Raw genomic sequence first — 20,544 nt, 5'->3', positions numbered from 1 at the left:
CTGCAACGCCCTTTGGACTAAAGGTTACTGCGCTAGTGTTTCCGACAATCTGCAGTATTGTGAACTACACAAGGCAATATGTTTATAAACATTATGTTTTGAGACAAATAAACTGAGAAAAATAATTAATATGGAACGAAATTTACGTTTAAACTATTACCGACCCTCTCAACATCAACCGCTGCCATCGTGCCAACGATAAACTGCTGTGTGCTGTCAGTGCGCTTGTTAATTTCTTTGGTCCAATAAGCAAACATATAAAAGAGTTCTACCAACCTATCTAATTAAAAGTAACAGGACGTCTACAACTTAGTAATTAATTAATGGAAGTGACTATACATATTTTACAGAGAACAAAAAAACAAAAATAATGAGTAAACCCATAACGTTTATCGCTAATATTACTGACTACTTTACTGCACCAATACTTCTGTTTATATATTGTAACCTGTCCTGTTGTTAGCAGTTTAGAGGCAGAAATTTTTAGCTTTTATCTAAGTAACGCCACAATGAGCTTTATATACAAGGAAAATTATACTTGTAACACATAACCTTAAAATTTGAACATATACTGTTGGCAAACCTGCTGCATCAGTTTCCAACATGGCAGATCTGCTAATGTTGTAGTATCATGTGATGTGACGGAAACGCTGTTTAACTACAATTCCATGTGTACGTGTCGTATATTTTGATCGGTGAACAATAGAAAGTAAACCTAGAATCATGGCGGACCTTCAGAGTCCGCCATTTAGTGACATCAAAAGACCTGAAGAAGTAGTTAGGATGGCTATGAACGACAGCTTGAAGTTCGCCGTCCTCATCGGCTTAATAGAAGTTGGCCAGGTGTCTAACAGAGAAGTTGTAAACACCGTGCTTCATCTGGTGAGTAGACCGTTGCATACTACATTTTGGATTTGCAATTATAATTTCTTTCGGTGGACGTAGAAAGAATGTCAAGCACACCTTACATCAAATGGTTGTCACCTGAGTGCCGGTGCGCTGACATTTCATGCGACGCTCTTCTGCTCTTAAGTATTTCCGATCGTCGTTTCAAGCTTGTTTTAGAACAGATATCTCACGTATTTACTGCCGATAGTGTGGTCGTTTAAGCACTTACGAAAGTATGAAGTGATTTTATTTTTGTCTTATAAACATGATCTTTATGCGAGCAGTAACAGTGTCAGTTTTCATCTTATTTATAAAGAGACTTAGTAAAATTGCCTTGCTTGTATAGAAGGTTTCGCAGCAATAAAGAAACACAATAGATGAAAGATTACACAGAGATGGTTGGTCACTGGATCTAAAGTCCATACAGAATCTCCTTTTTTAGCTGTAAGAGGTTTTCCGAACAGGAAATCAAGAAAATACATTGATCGCTAATAAAATGGAAAGTGAGTCGCTAAGCGTATGTATAACCTAGAAACACACGCACTTGACTTCTCGTATACTTCATGTAAGGTTAAAAGAGAACCCGTAGCTTTCCACCCAAAGTACGAGTATAGTCCGCTTACATACTGAACCGCTATAGTAAAGCGCTACTGCAGTTTTAACGATCATTTATTGCGGTTTTGTTTACCCGTGAAGGAACAGGGAGAAAGCAACATAAATTATTCCGAAACGACTGCTGAAAGCTGTATGAAACAATAGTTCTTAGCCGTCTGAGAATGACAACTTTGGCGTTCATCTACACGATAATGTAGTTCATCGTGTTATTTTGAGTTGTCAGCATTTACCTTTTTTGGTGTCAATAGCACCTAGTTGTTCCACGGGTTGTGTGCAGTTTACATCCATTACTGCTCGCGTTCTACAGCCCGCGAACGTTCTATTAGTACGTCATGTTAAAAGTGCTGCTTTCGAATTTACACAGTTCTACAGCTTTTGTCATATAATTTAATGTTTTTGTCATATAATTTAATGTACACGTCTACAATCCACGGTAGCTCACATTTCGTAAGTGTTACTTTTACTCATACCAGTCCCTCCTCTCACAACCCACAGTAAATTTGAGTACAAGTGACATTGCAGTTTCATACAGCACTCATAATCTAGTTTTCCTCGAGTCCACGTGAATATCTAGTAGCCTGTTTTCTTACCTTTCTGAGAGTGATTCAACGCAGTAGCGTGTAGATAACGGCATCTACGTACTAGTGAGTGTGTTAGTGGGTCAGTGAAATGCGGCGAAAACAAACATTAATTGTTCATGATGTAGGGTTTTGTAGTTAGCTGTTTCGTTTTCATGGACTTTCTTTTACACACGTTCCTTGAAACAACACTTGCCATGATTACGCCTTTCGTGTTCCACTAGGCCGCGTGGAAGATACACCTTGTAGTCTGCATGCAGACTACTGCACTATATAGCTTCAAGCTTAATGTCATAAAAATGGTGCGAATAATGGGTTGATAAAGAGCAGTTTGAAGTAAAGAAACAAATGCTGAAACCGACTTAGTCGAAAGTTGCAAAAACGTGTTGTGGGATAAATCAGCGCGTGGAATACGATAGCCTACGAATCGCTATTTTTAACATGTGATAAACTGGTTTATTATGCGCATAATTGCTAACGTTGTTGGCTAAGCAAACCTGACCAACATGTAAGGGTACATCATGAAGTTCGTGGGCAGGATTCTTCTAATGCATAGCAGATGGCGTGATTTATTGTCCTGACAAGCAGCTCCGTAGTAAAGGTTGAAGTGTAGCGGCGGAATTAGCAGGTGCAATTTTCGTTGACAACCAAGCAGAACGAAAATGTCAGGAAGCTGAAAAGTTGTGTCGGGACAAGTATCTTCTTAGGAGACATTCGGCACAAGTCTCGTATTTACAAGACTATTGTTAAGTCGTGTTAACCCTGTGGCGTAAGAGTCTACTACAGTAGACAGCTATTGATGCTCGCGTCTTTGGAATTTTCAGTCAGCCCCGAGGCTGCAAATGCACTCAGTCCACTGCAGTGTGCATCCGCTATTGATGATGTTCCTTGCATGCATTCGCAGCGTCGTGACTGATTGAAAATGCCAGAGAAGTGAGCATTCTATCCACTGCAGTGAAAAACATGCTCAACGGGATTAAGCCAATGAGGGCTGCAACGGTGTGTGGTTGACCCTCACTTTCCTGCATGTATAAGTTTTTTTTTTTCGGGTGAAGCTAGTTCCACCTGAGATCGAATGTTTAGTAGTCGCAATAGTCGTTTATAGGCTGCTGTTGTCCACTATAAAATTATGAAGTAAAGCCATCAACAGATTTGCAGAGAACTTGCGAGGGGAGGGTGGGTTACATAATCAGTTAATGGTTAATAGCCCTGTATCTACGTATCCCCTACAAACACCCCGTTCTCCGCCGAGTGAACTGCACCAATGTAAGCCTGTATGATTTTTTTTTTTCTATGAGTGATATTTCCCAAGTTGTCTTACTTGGTCTTATAGACTTACAAGGCTCCAGCGTGAGGGTAATGCATTTTACTTCACGTATCTCGCTCGGGAGATCTCAGAAAGGCGTGTAGTATAAAGGTCATTTAGTTTCGCTGCCATATAGTTCGCCTGATTTGATTTCTTAGTACGGGATCATGTTAGAATTATTGGCTACGAGATACCCGTCCAAAATGAAAACGATCTCCTGGAAATAATTCTCGTCTGCTGTGCTGTTATTTGAACAACTCAGGAGGGAATACAGTGTCGTGCTTGATAGGAGCTAAAGTTTAGTTTTTTGCGTGTCAGTAGACCGTAATTGCAACAGCTCATTATAATGCAGAACGCGACAGTAGGATTACAAATTAGGTTTTCCATTTGGAAACATGGCTACACACTGTCCATTTACACATCTGATTTTCTGATGTAATAAAATTTCCTAGGCCGGTATGACAAGCTGGATTTATTTCAGTTTGTTATGTTTCATTATATGTCAGCATCTGTAACTCACACCGGACGCAGTATGTACTAAATTTTTTTGTTAGCATACTTCGCTAATTTCTGTGCAAGAGTATGGTTGAGTTGTTGATAGAGACGTCCATATTTGTTCCTGTTGTGTTTATGAATTCTATTATTTTCGAACTGTCTCTGATTCCTCATTATGAGAGCAGAGCTTGACCGTGCTAAGCTTCGGCGGTAAGCAGATGAAGTTGAGTATTATAAACTGCAGCGGTACTTCCTTTTGCCCTCTCGAGGGAAATAACTCGTGAGATAAGACACGATCGGCCACCTTCTTAATAGCGTGTTGGCCCACCTTGGGAACGAGATACAGCAGTGATTCTGTGTAGCATGGAGTCTTCAAGTCATTGGTTGATTTCTGGAGGTATGTGGCACCAGACGTCTGTGCGCATGTCACGCAATTGCCGTAAATAACTGACCGGCGGTTTGTGGACACGGAGCTAGGGCCGATAGCGTCTCAGATGGGTTGCACCGGTTACAGAACAGCTAATTTTGTGACCAAGAATTCAGTGTGAGTTTACTGGCATGCTCCTCAAACCATTGTTGCACGATTATTACCGTGTGACTTTGACAACTGTCTAACTGGAAGATGACACCGCCGTCGGAGAAGACGTCAAACACTAAAGGCCTCCACACACGCGCCAGTTTATCTGCAGACTGAGCGACCAATTTCGAGGCATCCTGCACGCGTCCAGACCGACTGCGCTCTGTTTATGTATTACGAAATCCCTTTGGTTTTACTCAGATACAAAAACGGGGGTTTGTGTTAGCTGTTTTCAAAGATAGTAAGGTAGAAAAAAACCAAGAGAAAGCTGTGGGCAAAGAAGTGGCCAATGCAAGGAAAGAAATTCATCCGCGTTCTGTTACTTAAGCATCTGGGAGCCGATGGCTTTCGTAATTATTTAAGAATGTGTGACTCATGCATTTTGGACTTGGTGAACATCATAAAACAACTCTCAATAAAAAAGAATAGTCACGGGTAAGGCTGTAAGCTGCGAAGAGAGGCTTTTAGCTACTTCACGATTTGTAGCCACTGGCAGAAGTTAAGAGAACCTTACATTCAGTGCTGTCGTATCCCCATAATTATTAACTACATTGATTCTTGAACCCTGCTACGTGATTTGTAGTTAAATTAGGAAATGCATCTTGGTAAAGCAAAATAAATGAAACAAAAGAGGTACATGAAAACGTTATTAACTTATTAACGGATGTAGCATAAAAGATGACATGTAAGTTTAACAACCTCATTTCAAATTCGAAGAATAAGTGGTGGTGGCTCACATCAGATACGTAATAAATGAAGCATTTGAATCATTTAGCAACAAAAAAGGAAAACCAATACTATGCTCTCCACAGCAGAGGGCGTGGATATACACTACTGGCCATTAAAATTGGTACACCACGAAGAAATGCAGATGATAAACGGATATTCATTGGACAAATATATTATACTACAACTGACATGTGATTACATTTTCACGCAATTTGGGTGCATAGATCCTGAGAAATCAATACCCAGGACAACCACCTCTGGCCGTAGTAACGGCCTTGATACGCCTGGGCATTGAGTCAAACACAGCTTGGATGGCGTGTACAGGTACAGATACCCATGCAGCCTCAACACGATACCACAGTTCATCAAGAGTAGTGGCTGACGTATTGTGACGAGCCAGTAGCTCGGCCACCATTGACCAGACGTTTTCAATTGGTGAGAGATCTGGAGAACATTTTATGTATCCATAAAGGCCCGTACAGGACCTGCAACATGCAGTCGTGCATATCCTGCTGAAATGTAGGGTTTCGCAGGGATCGAATGAAGGGTAGAGCCACGGGTCGTAACACATCTGAAATGTAACGTCCACTGTTCAAAGTGCCGTCAGTGCGAACAAGAGCTGACCGAGACGTGTAACTAATGGCACCCCATACCATCACGCCGGGTGATACGCCAGTATGGCGATGACGAATACACGCTTCCAATGTGCGTTCACCGCGATGCCGCCAAACACGGATGCGACCATCATGATGCTGTAAACAGAACCTGAATTCATCCGAAAAAATGACTTTTTGCCATTCGTGCACCCAGGCGCTCCTGTCTGTGATGCAACGTCAAGGGTAACCGCAGCCATGGTCCCCGAGCTGATAGTCCATGCTGCTGCAAACGTCGTCGAACCGCCGGCCGCGGTGGTCTAGCGGTTCTGGCGCTGCAGTCCGGAACCGCGGGACTGCTACGGTCGCAGGTTCGAATCCTGCCTCGGGCGTGGGTGTTTGTGATGTCCTTAGGTTAGTTAGGTTTAAATAGTTCTAAGTTCTAGGGGACTTATGACCTAAGATGTTGAGTCCTATAGTGGTCAGAGCCATTTGAACCATTTTTCGTCGTCGAACTGTTCGTGCAGATGGTTGTTGTCTTGCAAACGTCCCCACCTGTTGACTCAGGGATCGAGACGTGGCTGCACGATCCGTTACAGCCATGCGGATAAGATGCTTGTCATCTCGACTGCTAGTGATACGAGGTCGTTGGGATCCAGCACGGCGTTCGGTATTACCCTCCTGAACCCACCGATCCGATATTCTGCTAACAGTCATTGGATCTCGACCAACGAGAGCAGCAATGTCGCGATACGATAAACCGCAATCGCGATAGACTACAATCCGATCTTTATCCAAGTCGGAAACGTGATGGTACGCATTCCTCCTCCTTACACGAGGCATCACAACAACGTTTCACCAGGCAACGCCGGTCAACTGCTGTTCGTGTATGAGAAATCTGTTGGAAACTTTCCTCATGTCAGCACGTTGTAGGTGTCGCCACCGGCGCCAACCTTATGTGAATGCTCTGAAAAGCTAATCATTGCATATCACAGCATCTTCTTGCTGTCTGTTAAATTTCGCGTCTGTAGCATGTCATCTTCGTGGTGTAGCAATTTTAATGGCCAGTAGTGTAGGTTGGACTTTCTTGAACGCTTACAACAATGAAGCAAGTAGATTTTATGCATTAGCGTCCAGGGAATGTGGATCTTTCGGTTTTTAGATTGCATTCCGATAAGTATACGAAGTGAAACGTAAAACCCGAAATGCAGATGGTCGACGGACTTTCGTTCAAATGCGTACGTAAAACCCGAAATGCAGAATGTCGACGGACTTTAGTTCAAATGCGTCTGTAGTGCTAAACTCCGCCCTTCAAGTTTCGTCCGCCTCGCACTCTCTCATGTACATCAGTACAGCATTTAATCCTGCGCAGTGACAAAACATGAACTTGTGTCGGGCTGTTGGCACGGCACACGGCAGCGCGCCCCCCCCCCCCCCCCCCCCTCACTCATGCGACGCGACATAATTTGTTGGGTGGAGTGGCGGTGGAGGGGGAAGATAGTGGGTGGTCCTAGTCGCCCGACGTCCTAACACGATAAGTTCGTCAGTCGGTCGGCCAAAACACGTCCAATTGGTGTGCGGGCAGGACCGTTAAGGCTGCAGGATGTCTGCGATTACTACTATCGGTGCTTTGTCAGCCCAGGTGAATGTGCCCCACGGCATAATACTTCCTACCCTCAGCGGCTTGCGTCTGTGGTGAGGTCCATGTTTCGAGCAGCCGCTCGCCCGGCTGGTGGCCTGTTCTAGCGCGACCATCGACCTGCTGTGACAAGAAACGGGATTCATTCGATCAGGCGACACATTTCCGATGTTCCACAGCCTAACTCAATGATCCCGTGCCCGCTGCAGTCGTAATTGACAATGTTGTTGAGTCACCGTGGGACTACATACGGGTCATCTGCTGCAGTGCCTGATATTAATCAACGTGCGCCAAACGATGTGCTTCGGATCACATGTGGCTTGTACTCAGTCGTCAGATCGCCGCCTATCCTGCTCTACACTGGGTGACAGAAGTCACGGGATACTTCCTACTATCGTGTCGTACCTCCCTCTGCCGAGAGTAGGCAGCAACTCGGCGTGGCATCGACGCCACAAGTAGTTGTTGGAAGTCCCCTGCAGAAATACTGAGCCATGCTGCTCTGTAGTCGTCCATTGTTGTGAAAGTGTTACCGGTGCAGAATTTTTGTGCACGAACTGACCACTCGATTATGTCCCACCATTCGCTCGAATTGCTCAGAATGTTCTTCAAACCAATTGCGAACAATTATGACCCTGTAATATGGTGCATTGTCATCCATAAAAATTACATGAATGGCTGCAAATGGTCTCGAGATAGCCAGACATAACCATTACCAGTCAATGATCGGTTCAGTTGGATCAGGGGGTCCAGTCCATTCCATGTAAACACGCAGCCCACACCATTATGGGGCCAACACCAGCTTGCACAGTTCCTTTTTGGCAAATTGGGTACGTGGTTTCGTGGTGTCTGTGCCATACTTGAACCTTACCATCAGCTCCTAGCAACTGAAATCGGAACTCCTCTCACCAAGCCACTGTTTTCCAGTCGTCTAGGGTCCAACAGATACGGTCACGAGCCCAACAGAGGCGGTTCAGGTGATGTCGTACTGCTAGCAACTCGCGTCGGTTGTCTCCCGTCATAAGTCATTAACGCCAGATTTCGCAGCATTGCCCTCTTGGATACGTATGTTTTATAACCCACACTGATTTCTGGGGTTATTTCACGCAGCGTTGCTTGTCTGTTAGCGCTGACAACGCTACGCAAACGCCGCTGCTCTCGGTCGTTAAGTGAAGGCCGTCAGCCATTGCGTTTTCTGTAGTGACAGGTAATGCCTGAACTGCGGTATTCTGTGCACGATGTTGACACTGCAGATCTCGGAATATTGAATTCTGTAACGATTTCCCAAATGGAATGACCAATGCGTCTAGCACCAACTACGATTCCACGTTCAAAGTCCATTAATTCCAGTTGTGCGGCCTTAATCGCGTCGGACACCCTCTCACACGAATCACCCGATTACAAATGACAGCTCCGCCAACGCACTGCGCTTTCATGCCTAGTGTACGCGATGCTGCCGCCATCTGTATATGTGCACGTCGCTGTCCCACGGCTTTTGTCACTTAAGTATACAGAGCGGGCGTACCTCCGGCGTCCACGTTCTGTGATGAATCGTGGACGTCCAACAGCATTCTGTCGCCCGCTCGTGGTTTCACTGCCCTTCAACCACTTCTCATCGATGCTCATGACCGTAGCACTTGAACGGCAGACGAATTTCGTCGGTAGCTTAGGTCAGTAGACTTCTTCATTTGCTGCCCCTGTCGCCGTGACAAGTGCAGGTTTTGTTACGCGTGTAACACTTTCTGTTCCCTTGTCTGGTGAGCAAACGACACAGATCGCTTCATCGAACCTTTACTGTATATAGGGTCATATTCAAGTAGGTCTTTTTTTAATTGTCATGTTAATAGTTCGGCGTAAATTTTTCAGATGTTGCGTCCGTAACCATGAAATGACCCAAGAAAGATTCGCCATTCGTCTGTGCTCCGCTTACATACTTTCCTCGCTGCGTGACGTGTCAACAACGCCACAGTCGGTATTCAGTCTCGCAGTGGGTAATGTTCACAATGTTTTGGCTCCTCTACTCGTATTCTGTACTATCAGTCTGTATAAAGACAAGTCGCGCTTAACGTTGCCAAAAATCTCAATTAGTTCGTAACAAATTTACTTCAGATTTTTATACTGTACTCTGATCAACATTCGGAAGGACGTAGGCAATATACTTCTAAAATAGATAATATATAAATATATATGTAATATACGAGGGTCATTGCAAAAGTCATGGCAGCTATTGGCGTTAGTTCATACATAAACTTTACGTGTAGGAAGATGGATGAACAACACACGGCCATAAAAATACAGCACGAGGATAAGACGAAACAAATTTACTCGTTTCACACATTTTTTGCTGTCAATTGCAACAGTACTCAGTAGTAACAGTACAAGGCAGGAACGCGGACCTCTGGCACCTTAGAGTCCCTCGAAATTTTCTCCCAACGAAGCCGTAACACACTGCCAACGCTGTGGAAGACGTCGAATACCCGTGGCGTCACCATGACCCAATCGTCGATCTCACGCGTCGGGGCTGTGGCAATGTCTTCACGTGTTCCAAAGCCTGTTCTGCACAATGGCTCAGAGTTCACCAAGGTAAGCACGCAATTTGTAATGTACTATTTCAATAACAGTAAAACAGGTTTACAAGGACATACTGATTTCGTATATTTACCCATTCATTTTAAGCGATCTCAGTTCCCAGTGAAGGTTTCTTTGCTCTCAGAATAAATAAGACTCAACGTCAGAGAGAGGGTAAGAGAGGGTGTAGGTGAGAGGAAAAGGAGAGAGAGAGAGAGAGAGAGAGAGAGAGAGAGAGAGAGAGAGAGAGAGAGAGAGAGAGAGAGAGGGGGGGGGGGTAGAGATGGACGAAGAGAGAGAGGAGCAGGAGATTGGCAGAGAGGAGGAGGAGGAGGAAAGGAGATTAGGATGTATATCGAACTCCCATAAACTTTCAGCAGTTGCGAAGCATTGTCGGGTTCGCTAGTCACACTATATGAGGTACAAAGGCGTTTTGGGCATCATTATTGCCAGAATGCACTATGGCCCTTCCAGGCTCAACACCGTCTTTTTCCCGGGCTGTAACTTTGTTAATAAACGTATTAAGTGAATATAGCAACAGCTTATTTTATATATCCGTATCTTTTCTCCGCTTCGAAAACTGTTATTAATCTGGACCCGGAGGATTAAGACCCATTCCCGATCATCCCGGACATTGGGGACAATTCGATATCTTCGAGAAGTATGTGGTAAGAGATGTCTACACACAGGTCAACCAATCCCCACAAATTACGGGATGTTGGTTTACGGGCACGCAGCTGGCGTCCAGTATGTTCCAGTGTATACAGATCAGGCACATTTGCTGCCCAAGACATCAGTCCGAGTTCACAACAATGCCCATCAAGCCACTGTAGCACGATTCTGCCCTTGCCCCGCGGACAGTTATTCTGCTGGGAGATGTCATCGCCGTAGTGGGAGACTTCAATGATGAAGCGGTGCAGATCGTCCGCAATAATGTTCACGCAGTTCACTGCTGTCACGATGCCTTCGATTTCCACCACAGGTACCGTGGAAGCCCAAAGCATAATTCTGGCTTCACTGGCTTGCGTCTGTGGCACGGTGCATGTTTTGTGCAACCCTTCATTTGGATGAAGTTGTGTAAGGACCCAACCATCGACCTGGTGTAATAAGAAATGCGATTCATTCGACGGGCGACAAGTTTCTATCGATCAACGATGAAAATACACGAAGCTGTGCCCGCTGCAGTCATAGCTGACGATGTCGTTGGCTCGACGCAAGAACACGTAGGGGTCCCCCCCTGCGGGTCCGGGGATTAGAATAGGCCCGAGGTATTCCTGCCTGTCGTAAGAGGCGACTAAAAGGAGTCCATCCCCCTCACGGGGGTAGTTAGCGCCTGCGTCCGGAGACGGACGGTTTCACGACCTATAATCGTGGTCTTTTTGGTTTTAAACTTCTCGTTTCTTCCTTCCTTTTGTTGGTCCCTTTCTTTGCTCTTCTCCACCTCACTGTCTTCCTTACTCTTTCCCTTGACTTCTCCTTGCCTTCTCATTGCCTTTTTCTCCTTGCCTTCTCATTGCCTTTTTCTCCTTGCCTTCTCATTGCCTTTTTCTCCTTGCCTTCTCATTGCCTTTTCCTCCTTGCCTTCTCATTGCCTTTTTCTCCTTGCCTTCTCATTGCCTTCTTCTCCTTGCCTTCTCTGGTCTCCGCCTCGGCGTTTGAGACAGTCTGTCCTCTTTCTCCCTCTCTCTCTTCTTTTTCCTCTTCTTCCTTCCTCCCTGTGCGTGTCTGAAGGCCGACCCACGCGTTCGCACGCGTAGCCGGTGACGGGGTAACGCGTAAGTCCCCGCCCTGGGTAGACATGTAAGGCACGCGCGTACCCCCTGGTAAAGGCCAGGCCCGGGGAGGGGTGATTGCCTGAGCTGATACCTTCTGACCATGCCGATTGGTCCCTCCGTCTGTTTCTCGGGAGGTGTGACCTGAGGTGTAAACATTCACCTAAGGCGGGAGTGCCCTCTGAGAGGGTCCCCACAAGGAAGGAGCGCGCCATCGGAGACGCTGGCAATCATGGGGGATTCCTCCGCAATGGATTCTACTCCATCGCTTTCGACTTCGACCCAAAAACGGAAACGTGACCAGCCAACAGTGACAAAAGTACTACCGCCTGCCCCACAGTTCCTCGTAGTTTCTCGCACTGAGGACGGAAAGGATTTTTCCTCTGTCAACCCTTTTGTTATTCAGAAGGGCGTTGATGCCATAGCCGGATCTGTCAAATCTTGTACCAGGTTGCGTAACGGCACCTTATTACTAGAAACTGAGAATGCCTTTCAGGCACAAAAACTGCTTCGGGCCACCCTCCTGTACACGTTCCCTGTCCGGGTGGAGGCCCACCGAACTTTGAATTCGTCCCGTGGTGTCGTCTATAGTAGCTCCCTCGACGGATTGACTGACGAGGAGCTTCAATCTTTCCTCGCTGAGCAGGGCGTGACGGCTGTCCATAGGGTCATGAAAAAGGTCAACAATGACCTTGTACCGACCCGGACACTCTTCTTGACCTTCGATAGTGTTAAGCTGCCATCGCGCATCAAGGCGGGCTACGAGGTTATTTCTGTTCGCCCCTATGTCCCGACACCTACGCGCTGCTACCAGTGTCAGCGTTTCAATCACACTCGACAGTCTTGTTCCAATGCGGCTAAATGTGTCACTTGTGGCAGGGATGCCCATGAGGGTGACTGTCCACCTCCGTCTCCTCATTGTGTGAACTGTCAGGGTGACCATGCCGCATCCTCCCGCGACTGTCCTGTCTATAAGGACGAACGTTGCATCCAAGAAATTCGTGTCAAAGAGAAAGTGTCCACCTCGGCTGCTCGCAAGCTATTGGCTAGTAGGAAGCCCACGCTGCTCCCAGCGGGGAAATATAGTACTGTCCTCGCCTCTCCTCGAACTACCCGGGAGGTCGCAACCCAGACATGCAATCTGACCTTCAGCACCACGGTCGTCCGTTCGGCCAGTGCTAAGATCGCGCGGTCGACGTCTCCTCTTCCTCCCATCACACCACAGACACCAGCCACTTCCTCAGCTTCTGCTAAGTCGAAGACACCGAAGTCAGATGCACGGTCCTTCAAGAAGGAACCATCCCGTGCAGACTTCCTCCGTCCCTCGACCTCCCAGCCTTCGACCGATACTTCCACCAAACGTCCTTCCAAAAAGGCGCATAGGAAGCAATGTTCTCCTTCTCCGCCACGGCGCATCTCTTCTCCTGCGCCACCCAGCGGTTGCCGCCCCAGGCCGTCATCCGTTTCGCCTGGCCGCACCGCCGGTAGCCGTACATCTGGCCGTTCACCGGCGGAGGAAGCTCCCCCTCCCGGCCATCCTCCCGAGATGGCCGATGACCCTATAGACCCCATGGACGATGACTGTCCGCCTACTGATAGCGGCGGCAGTGCTCGCTCGAAGCCAGGCCCTAAGCGGCCTTCGAGGTGACCCCTTCTCTCATCTTCCTTTTCTTACGATGGCACTTATTCACTGGAATATTCGCAGCATTCGCTCCAACCGAGAGGACTTGAAGTTGCTGCTCCGCTTGCATCGTCCGCTCGTCGTAGCCCTCCAGGAAACGAAGCTACGCCCATGCGATCACATTGCCTTGGCACACTACACCTCTGTGCGTTTTGACCTACCCCCTATGGTAGGAATCCCAGCTCATGGAGGGGTTATGTTGCTGGTCCGGGATGATATTTACTACGATCCCATCACATTGCACACCGGCCTGCAGGCAGTCGCCATCCGCATTACTCTCCCCACTTTTACGTTTTCCTTTTGTACCGTTTACACTCCCTCGTCATCTGCCGTTACCAGGGCAGACATGATGCAACTTATTGCTCAGCTACCTGCACCGTTTTTATTAACTGGAGACTTCAATGCCCACCATCCCCTTTGGGGTTCTCCAGCCTCCTGCCCGAGGGGCTCCTTGTTAGCAGACCTTTTCAACCAGCTCAATCTTGTCTGCCTTAATACTGGCGCCCCTACTTTTCTTTCGGACACATCTCATACCTATTCCCATTTAGACCTCTCTATATGTACTCCCCAACTTGCACGCCGGTTTGAGTGGTATGCACTTGCTGATACATATTCGAGCGACCACTTCCCGTGTGTTATCCATCTCCTGCAGCATACTCCCTCTCCGTGCTCCTCTAGTTGGACCATCTCCAAGGCAGACTGGGGGCTCTTTTCTTCCAGGGCGACCTTTCAGGATCAAACCTTCACAAGCTGCGATCGTCAGGTCGCACACCTCACGGAAGTCATTCTCGCTGCTGCTGAATATTCCATCCCTCACCCTACTTCTTCTCCACGTCGCGTACCGGTCCCCTGGTGGACCGCAGCATCTAGAGACGCTTTACGTGCTCGTCGACGTGCTTTACGCACCTTTAAACGCCACCCTACAGTGGCGAATTGTATTAATTATAAACGATTACGTGCTCAGTGTCGTCGTATTATTAACGAAAGCAAGAAAGCCAGCTGGGCTGCTTTCACAAGCACCTTCAACAGTTTTACTCCTTCTTCTGTTGTCTGGGGTAGCCTGCGCCGGCTATCTGGCACTAAGGTCCACTCCCCAGTTTCTGGCTTGAAGGTCGCGAATGAAGTCCTTGTGGCCCCTGAGGCTGTCTCCAATGCCTTCGGCCGCTTTTTCGCCGAGGTTTCGAGCTCCGCTCATTACCACCCTGCCTTCCTCCCCCGCAAACAGGCAGAGGAGGCTAGGCCACCTGACTTTTGCTCCTCGAATTGTGAAAGTTATAATGCCCCATTCACCATGCGGGAACTCGAAACCGCACTTGGCCGATCACGGTCCTCCGCTCCAGGGCCTGATTCTATTCATATTCAGATGCTGAAGAACCTTTCTCCTGCGGGTAAAGGTTTTCTTCTTCGTACATACAATCACATCTGGATTGAGGGACATGTTCCCGCATGCTGGCGCGAGTCTATTGTTGTCCCGATTCCTAAGCCGGGGAAGGACAAGCACTTGCCTTCCAGTTATCGACCTATCTCGCTTACCAGCTGTGTCTGTAAAGTGATGGAGCAAATGGTTAACTCTCGATTGGTTTGGCTGCTTGAGTCTCGACGCCTACTTACAAATGTACAATGTGGATTTCGTAGGCGCCGCTCTGCTGTTGACCATCTGGTTACCTTGTCGACCTTCATTATGAATAACTTCTTGCGGAAGCGCCCGACCGCGGCTGTGTTCTTTGATTTGGAGAAGGCTTACGACACCTGTTGGAGGGCGGGCATTCTCCGCACCATGCATACATGGGGCCTTCGCGGTCGCCTCCCTCTTTTTATTCGTTCCTTTTTAATGGGTCGACAGTTCAGGGTACGTGTGGGTTCTGTCCTGTCCGACACCTTTCGCCAGGAGAATGGGGTGCCACAGGGCTCAGTTTTGAGCGTCGCTCTCTTCGCCATCGCGATCAATCCAATAATGGATTGCCTCCCAGCTGATGTATCAGGCTCCCTTTTTGTGGACGATTTTACCATCTATTGCAGCGCGCAGCGTACACGTGTCCTGGAGCGCTGTCTTCAGCGTTCTCTTGACCGTCTTTACTCCTGGAGTGTCGCCAATGGCTTCCGTTTTTCTGCCGAGAAGACGGTCTGTATTAACTTCTGGCGCTACAAAGAGTTTCTCCCACCGTCCTTACGACTTGGTCCCGTTGCTCTCCCAATCGTGGAGACAACCAAATTTTTAGGCCTTACCTTTGACAGGAAACTTAGCTGGTCTCCACATGTGTCATATTTGGCCGCCCGTTGTACCCGTTCTTTAAATGTCCTCCGTGTTCTCAGTGGTATGTCGTGGGGAGCGGATCGAACCGTCCTACTTCGTCTATATCGGTCCATCGTCCGCTCCAAGCTGGATTATGGGAGCTTCGTATACTCCTCTGCACGGCCATCCATCTTACGCCGCCTCAACTCCATACAACATCGGGGTTTACGACTTGCGATCGGAGCATTTTATACCAGTCCCGTAGAGAGTCTTCATGCTGACGCTGGCGAATTGCCGCTCACTTACCGGCGCGATATACTGCTTTGTCGGTATGCCTGTCGGCTACTGTCAATGCCCGACCATCCGTCTTATCGTTCCTTTTTTGACGACTCTCTCGACCGTCAATACGGGTTGTATGTCTCTGCCCTGCTACCCCCTGGAGTTCGCTTTCGTCGCCTCCTTCAACACCTTCATTTTTCACTCCCTGCAACCTTTCAAGTGGGCGAGAGCCACACTCCACCTTGGCTCCAGGCTCAGGTCCGCGTTCACCTTGACCTCAGCTCGCTCCCAAAAGAGGTCACCCCCAGTTCGGTCTACCACTCCCGTTTTTTGGAACTTCGTTCGAAGTTCATCAACATGACTTTCATTTATACAGATGGCTCTAAGACCAATGACGGGGTCGGGTGTTCCTTTATAGTCGGGGCACAAAGTTTCCAATACCGGCTCCATGATCATTGTTCGGTCTTCACAGCTGAGCTCTTTGCCCTCTACCAGGCTGTTCTTTACATCTGCCGCCACCGACTTTCTGCTTATGTCATCTGCTCAGATTCCCTGAGCGCCATCCAGAGCCTCAGTGATCCGTACCCGGTTCACCCTTTCGTACACCGGATCCAACGCTCTCTTCAGCGGCTGGTGGACGTCAGTCCGCCAGTTAGCTTTATGTGGGTTCCTGGCCATGTCGGTATCCCTGGGAACGAAGCTGCAGATGCCGCGGCCAAGGCTGCGGTCCTCCAGCCTCGGACAGCTTCTTGTTGTGTCCCTTCGTCCGATTTTAGCAGGGTCATTTGTCGGCGCGTTGTGTCGCTGTGGCATGCCGATTGGGCTGCACTTACCGACAACAAGCTTCGGGCCTTAAAACCTCTTCCCGTGGCTTGGACGTCCTCCTCACGCCCTTCTCGGCGGGAGGAGGTCGTTTTAGCAAGGTTAAGGATTGGACACTGCCGGTTCAGCCATCGCCATCTGCTGACGGCTGCGCCGGCGCCGTTCTGCCCATGTGGGCACTTGCTGACGGTTAGACACATTTTAATGTCCTGTCCCGATCTTAACCAACTGCGCCTCGATCTTAACCTGCCTAATACTTTCGATGCCGTTTTAGCGGATGACCCACGAGCAGCTGCTCGTGTTCTTTGTTTTATCAATTTGACAAACCTCGCTAAGGACATTTGATGTTGTTTTTTAATCCTATGCCTGTCAGTCTCTTTTAGCGTGTTTTCCCTTTTAGTTGTTGTCAACTTGTGCCTCGCGGTGCATTTTTAGTCAGGGCGCTAATGACCATTGAAGTTGTGCGCCCTAAAACCACAAAAAAACAAAAAAAAAAAAACGTAGGGGTCTTGCAATGCGGAGCTCCCCATGTTCAGCAGTGGCCGCTGGATGGTGTGCTTCGAAACACTTGTATCTGCACCAGCATTGTACTCCGTCGTCAGATCTGCCACAGATCGCGTCCTATCGTGGTTTATACAATGGGGGATCCTTCGACCTCTATGTTTCGTGATGAGACGTGATCCGACCACCTTCACCGTTTCAGAGATACTCGTTTCCAGCCGCAGGGCCACAGTAACGTACCCTTTGTGAACACCGCTTATATCAGTGGATTTCCGCATTTGCGGGCCGTATCTTCGCTATAATGACTGCCCAACCCTCTCCTTTCCGCCCACATTCTTTCCTTACTGCGTCACGTGGCCAAAACACCACCAGGTGGCATTCAACCTCACGGTGGGCAGTAGTCATAAAGTCTTTCACTCCAATATATAGACGTTCCAAATCACTGTGAAGCGTATGACAGCGGCTACTATTAATTTCACCAGTTATTAGGACTTGTTCCTGTTCCATTCACGTATGGAATGAAACAAAACATTGACCATTCGTGCTGCCCTTCGTTGGGTATTAGTATCTGCAATATCCCCTGTTATTTGTATTTGGAATGAGGCACGCACATTAAAACAATATTGTTGGATGTGTGTTACACGAATTTTGCAAGACTCTGTGCATTCTCCCAGTATCTTACTAATCAACTGAATCCACCACCTGCTTCACCTACGATTGGGTCTATGTGAATCATACAGTTGCACTTTGCCGCACATTTAAAGCAAGTTGCCAATCTCTGAACAACTTCGAAATTATATCAAGGTCTCATGGAGTATTTGTGCAGCTTTTCAGACGGTACTTCGTCATAGATAACTGCATCATTTGCAAAAAACTGAGGTTAATTTTAAAAGTGTGTGCGGGTACATAACATGAATAGGAAGGATCCCAACACACGCCTGAAGTTACTTCTGTATCTGTCCCTGATCGCTGGCCGCAGTGGCCGAGCGGTTCTATGCTCCTCAGTCTGGAACCGCGCGACTGCTACGGTCGCAGGTTCGAGTCCTGCCTCGGGCATGGACGTGTGTGATGTCCTTAGGTTAGCTAGGTTTAAGTAGTTGTAAGTTCTAGGGGACTGATGACCTCAGAAGTTAAGTCCCATAGTGCTCATAGCCATTTGTACCATTTTGTCCCTGATCCGTTTGATTGTTCTCTCTCTCTCTCTCTCTCTCTCTCTCTCTCTCTCTCTCTCTCTCTCTCTCTGCCTCCCTCTCCCCGTCCCCCACCAGTTCCAACATGCAACTCTCGATGCGCTCTCTGGAGACCTTTAATTTGAATAGTTTCACACTATAAGTCCATGTCTCACTCTCATAAGCCAAAACTTGTCATACGAGATGTGTGAGAAAGGTGATGAGACTGACAACGCTGACAGCGATCGGGCAGCGCTGTGTTGTTCTGCTTGGGTAGATGGGTGTGTGTTCATCCCTTCCAGATGCTCAGTCGGAGTTTTATCTCCATGCAGCAATAAAATAATTTTTAGAGAGCCGCCAGTGAGTAGTGTTTTTGTTGTTTGTTACGAAAATGGAACAGCCGAATTTAGAACAACGTTATGCGATCAGGTTTTGTGTTAAACTCGAGGAATCCATTAGTGTAACCTTTCAAAAGTTGAAGCAGGCCAATGGGGACGATTCCTTATCAAGAGAACAAGTTTTTTGCTGGCACAAAGTATTTTTGGAAGGCCAAGAACACGTTGATGATGAAACTCGCTAACGGAGATCAAAACAAAGTTGATTTACTTTTTGACAGTAGGGGTATGGTGGATACAGATCTTGTACCTCCAGGACAGACTGTCAGCCAAGTGTTTTACAAAGAAGACCGTGAAAGAAGCAGGGACAGTGTGAATCGAGTGAGATCAGACATTGCAGACAAGTGGATGCTCCGTCATGACAACGCCCCATGTCACACGGCCTCTTCGATCACGAAATTTTTGACTTCAGAAGGCATTCCTGTTGTCACACGGCCCCCTCTTCATCTGAGACCTGAGTCCTTGTAACTTTTTTCTTTTCCGAAATTGAAAAATGTTTTAAAAGTATGTACATTTTGGGACTCTGGAGAACATTCACAACAATGTGACTGACATGTTGAACACCCTACCAATTGAAGCCTTTCAGCGCTGCTACCAAGAGTGGTAACTAAGACTCTGCCGGTGTATAGATGCCGAAGTGAAGAACTTTGAAGAGGACGATATTGTTGGTTGAAAAAAACAAAAACAAAAAACTACTACTTTGGTAGATAAAAGAATTAGTCTTATTACTTTTCTCTCACACCTCGTACACCTAGACTGCAAACTTGCCATCTTACTTCTGTAGCTTAGTTTTGAAAATCAAATACCTCATCAAGTGGTTCTGCTTCGATTATGCATGATTTGGTTTTTCAGACATACTAAATTCTTCCATTTTTTTATCTTTTTTAAGATTAGTTTCCACTGTGTTGATATGTATATACGAGAATGTTGTAAATCGTAACCGGAGTTGCACCTTTCAATTTATCTCTATAGATAAAGAGAGAGCTCACGGTCTTTGCTTGCGCAATGAAAAGTGTCTTTATTTATCTTGGCGTCCCTTAGTTGTGCGTTTATCTAGCTGCGGGGAATACCTGGCACGTTCGACGTAACCGAAGGTGCCATGCGGGAAGTTAAAATATGAAAGCAGGTTGGTTTTATTCAGGATTGCAACACATCGTATTATTCCTCACTCTTTTGGCTACAAAACCCTATTTTTCAACATAATCTCCGTTCAGTGCTACGGTCTTAATTCACCTAACATGAGGAACTGTATGCCCACATGTTATCACACTACTGATCGATGTCGGAGCCAGTGTCTTGCCGCATCAAAACCTCCGCATCATCAGCGTACTGCTTTCCGCGGAGAGCATCGTTCATTGGGCCAAACACATGTAAGTCGGAAGGTGCGTGATCCAGGCTGTAGGATGGATGAGGAAGAACAGTCCAATGAAGTTTCATGAGCTTCTCTCGTGTGCGCAGGCTTGTGCGAGGCCTTGCGTTGTAATGGAGAAGTTCGCTTCCATTTTTGTGGCGACGAACAGGCTGAAGACGTTTCTTCAGTTTCCTGAGGGCAGCACATTACACTTCAGAATTCATCGTTGCACTATGAGAGAGGACAACAAACTGAATGACCCTTCAGAGTTCCAGAAGACCTTCGCCATGACGTTACCGGCTGAGATGGCGGCTTTGAACTTCGGAAGGGAAGTGGTGTGCCGCCACTCCATGGAT

At 47.3% G+C, this 20,544-nt stretch overlaps 1 protein-coding gene across 2 annotated transcripts in view; it reads right to left on the bottom strand.

Annotated features, from left to right (window-relative positions):
• LOC126095068 (septin-2) overlaps positions 1-213 on the bottom strand; it is a 53,097-nt gene extending 52,884 nt beyond the window's left edge. Inside the window, exon 1 of one of the 2 annotated variants that reach the window (XM_049909751.1) lies at positions 165-213. In XM_049909751.1, the coding sequence (XP_049765708.1) occupies positions 165-188 (24 nt within the window). In that variant the 5' untranslated portion in view covers positions 189-213. Of the gene's footprint in view, positions 1-146 lie in introns of both variants that reach the window. The other variant, XM_049909750.1, reaches the window with a different exon arrangement.
• Positions 214-20,544: the final 20,331 nt, after the last annotated feature.

Source organism: Schistocerca cancellata, chromosome 8 (assembly GCF_023864275.1).
Source record: "Schistocerca cancellata isolate TAMUIC-IGC-003103 chromosome 8, iqSchCanc2.1, whole genome shotgun sequence".
In the NCBI taxonomy this organism is placed as follows: domain Eukaryota; kingdom Metazoa; phylum Arthropoda; class Insecta; order Orthoptera; family Acrididae; genus Schistocerca; species Schistocerca cancellata.
This window is presented reverse-complemented; position numbering and strand designations above follow the sequence as displayed.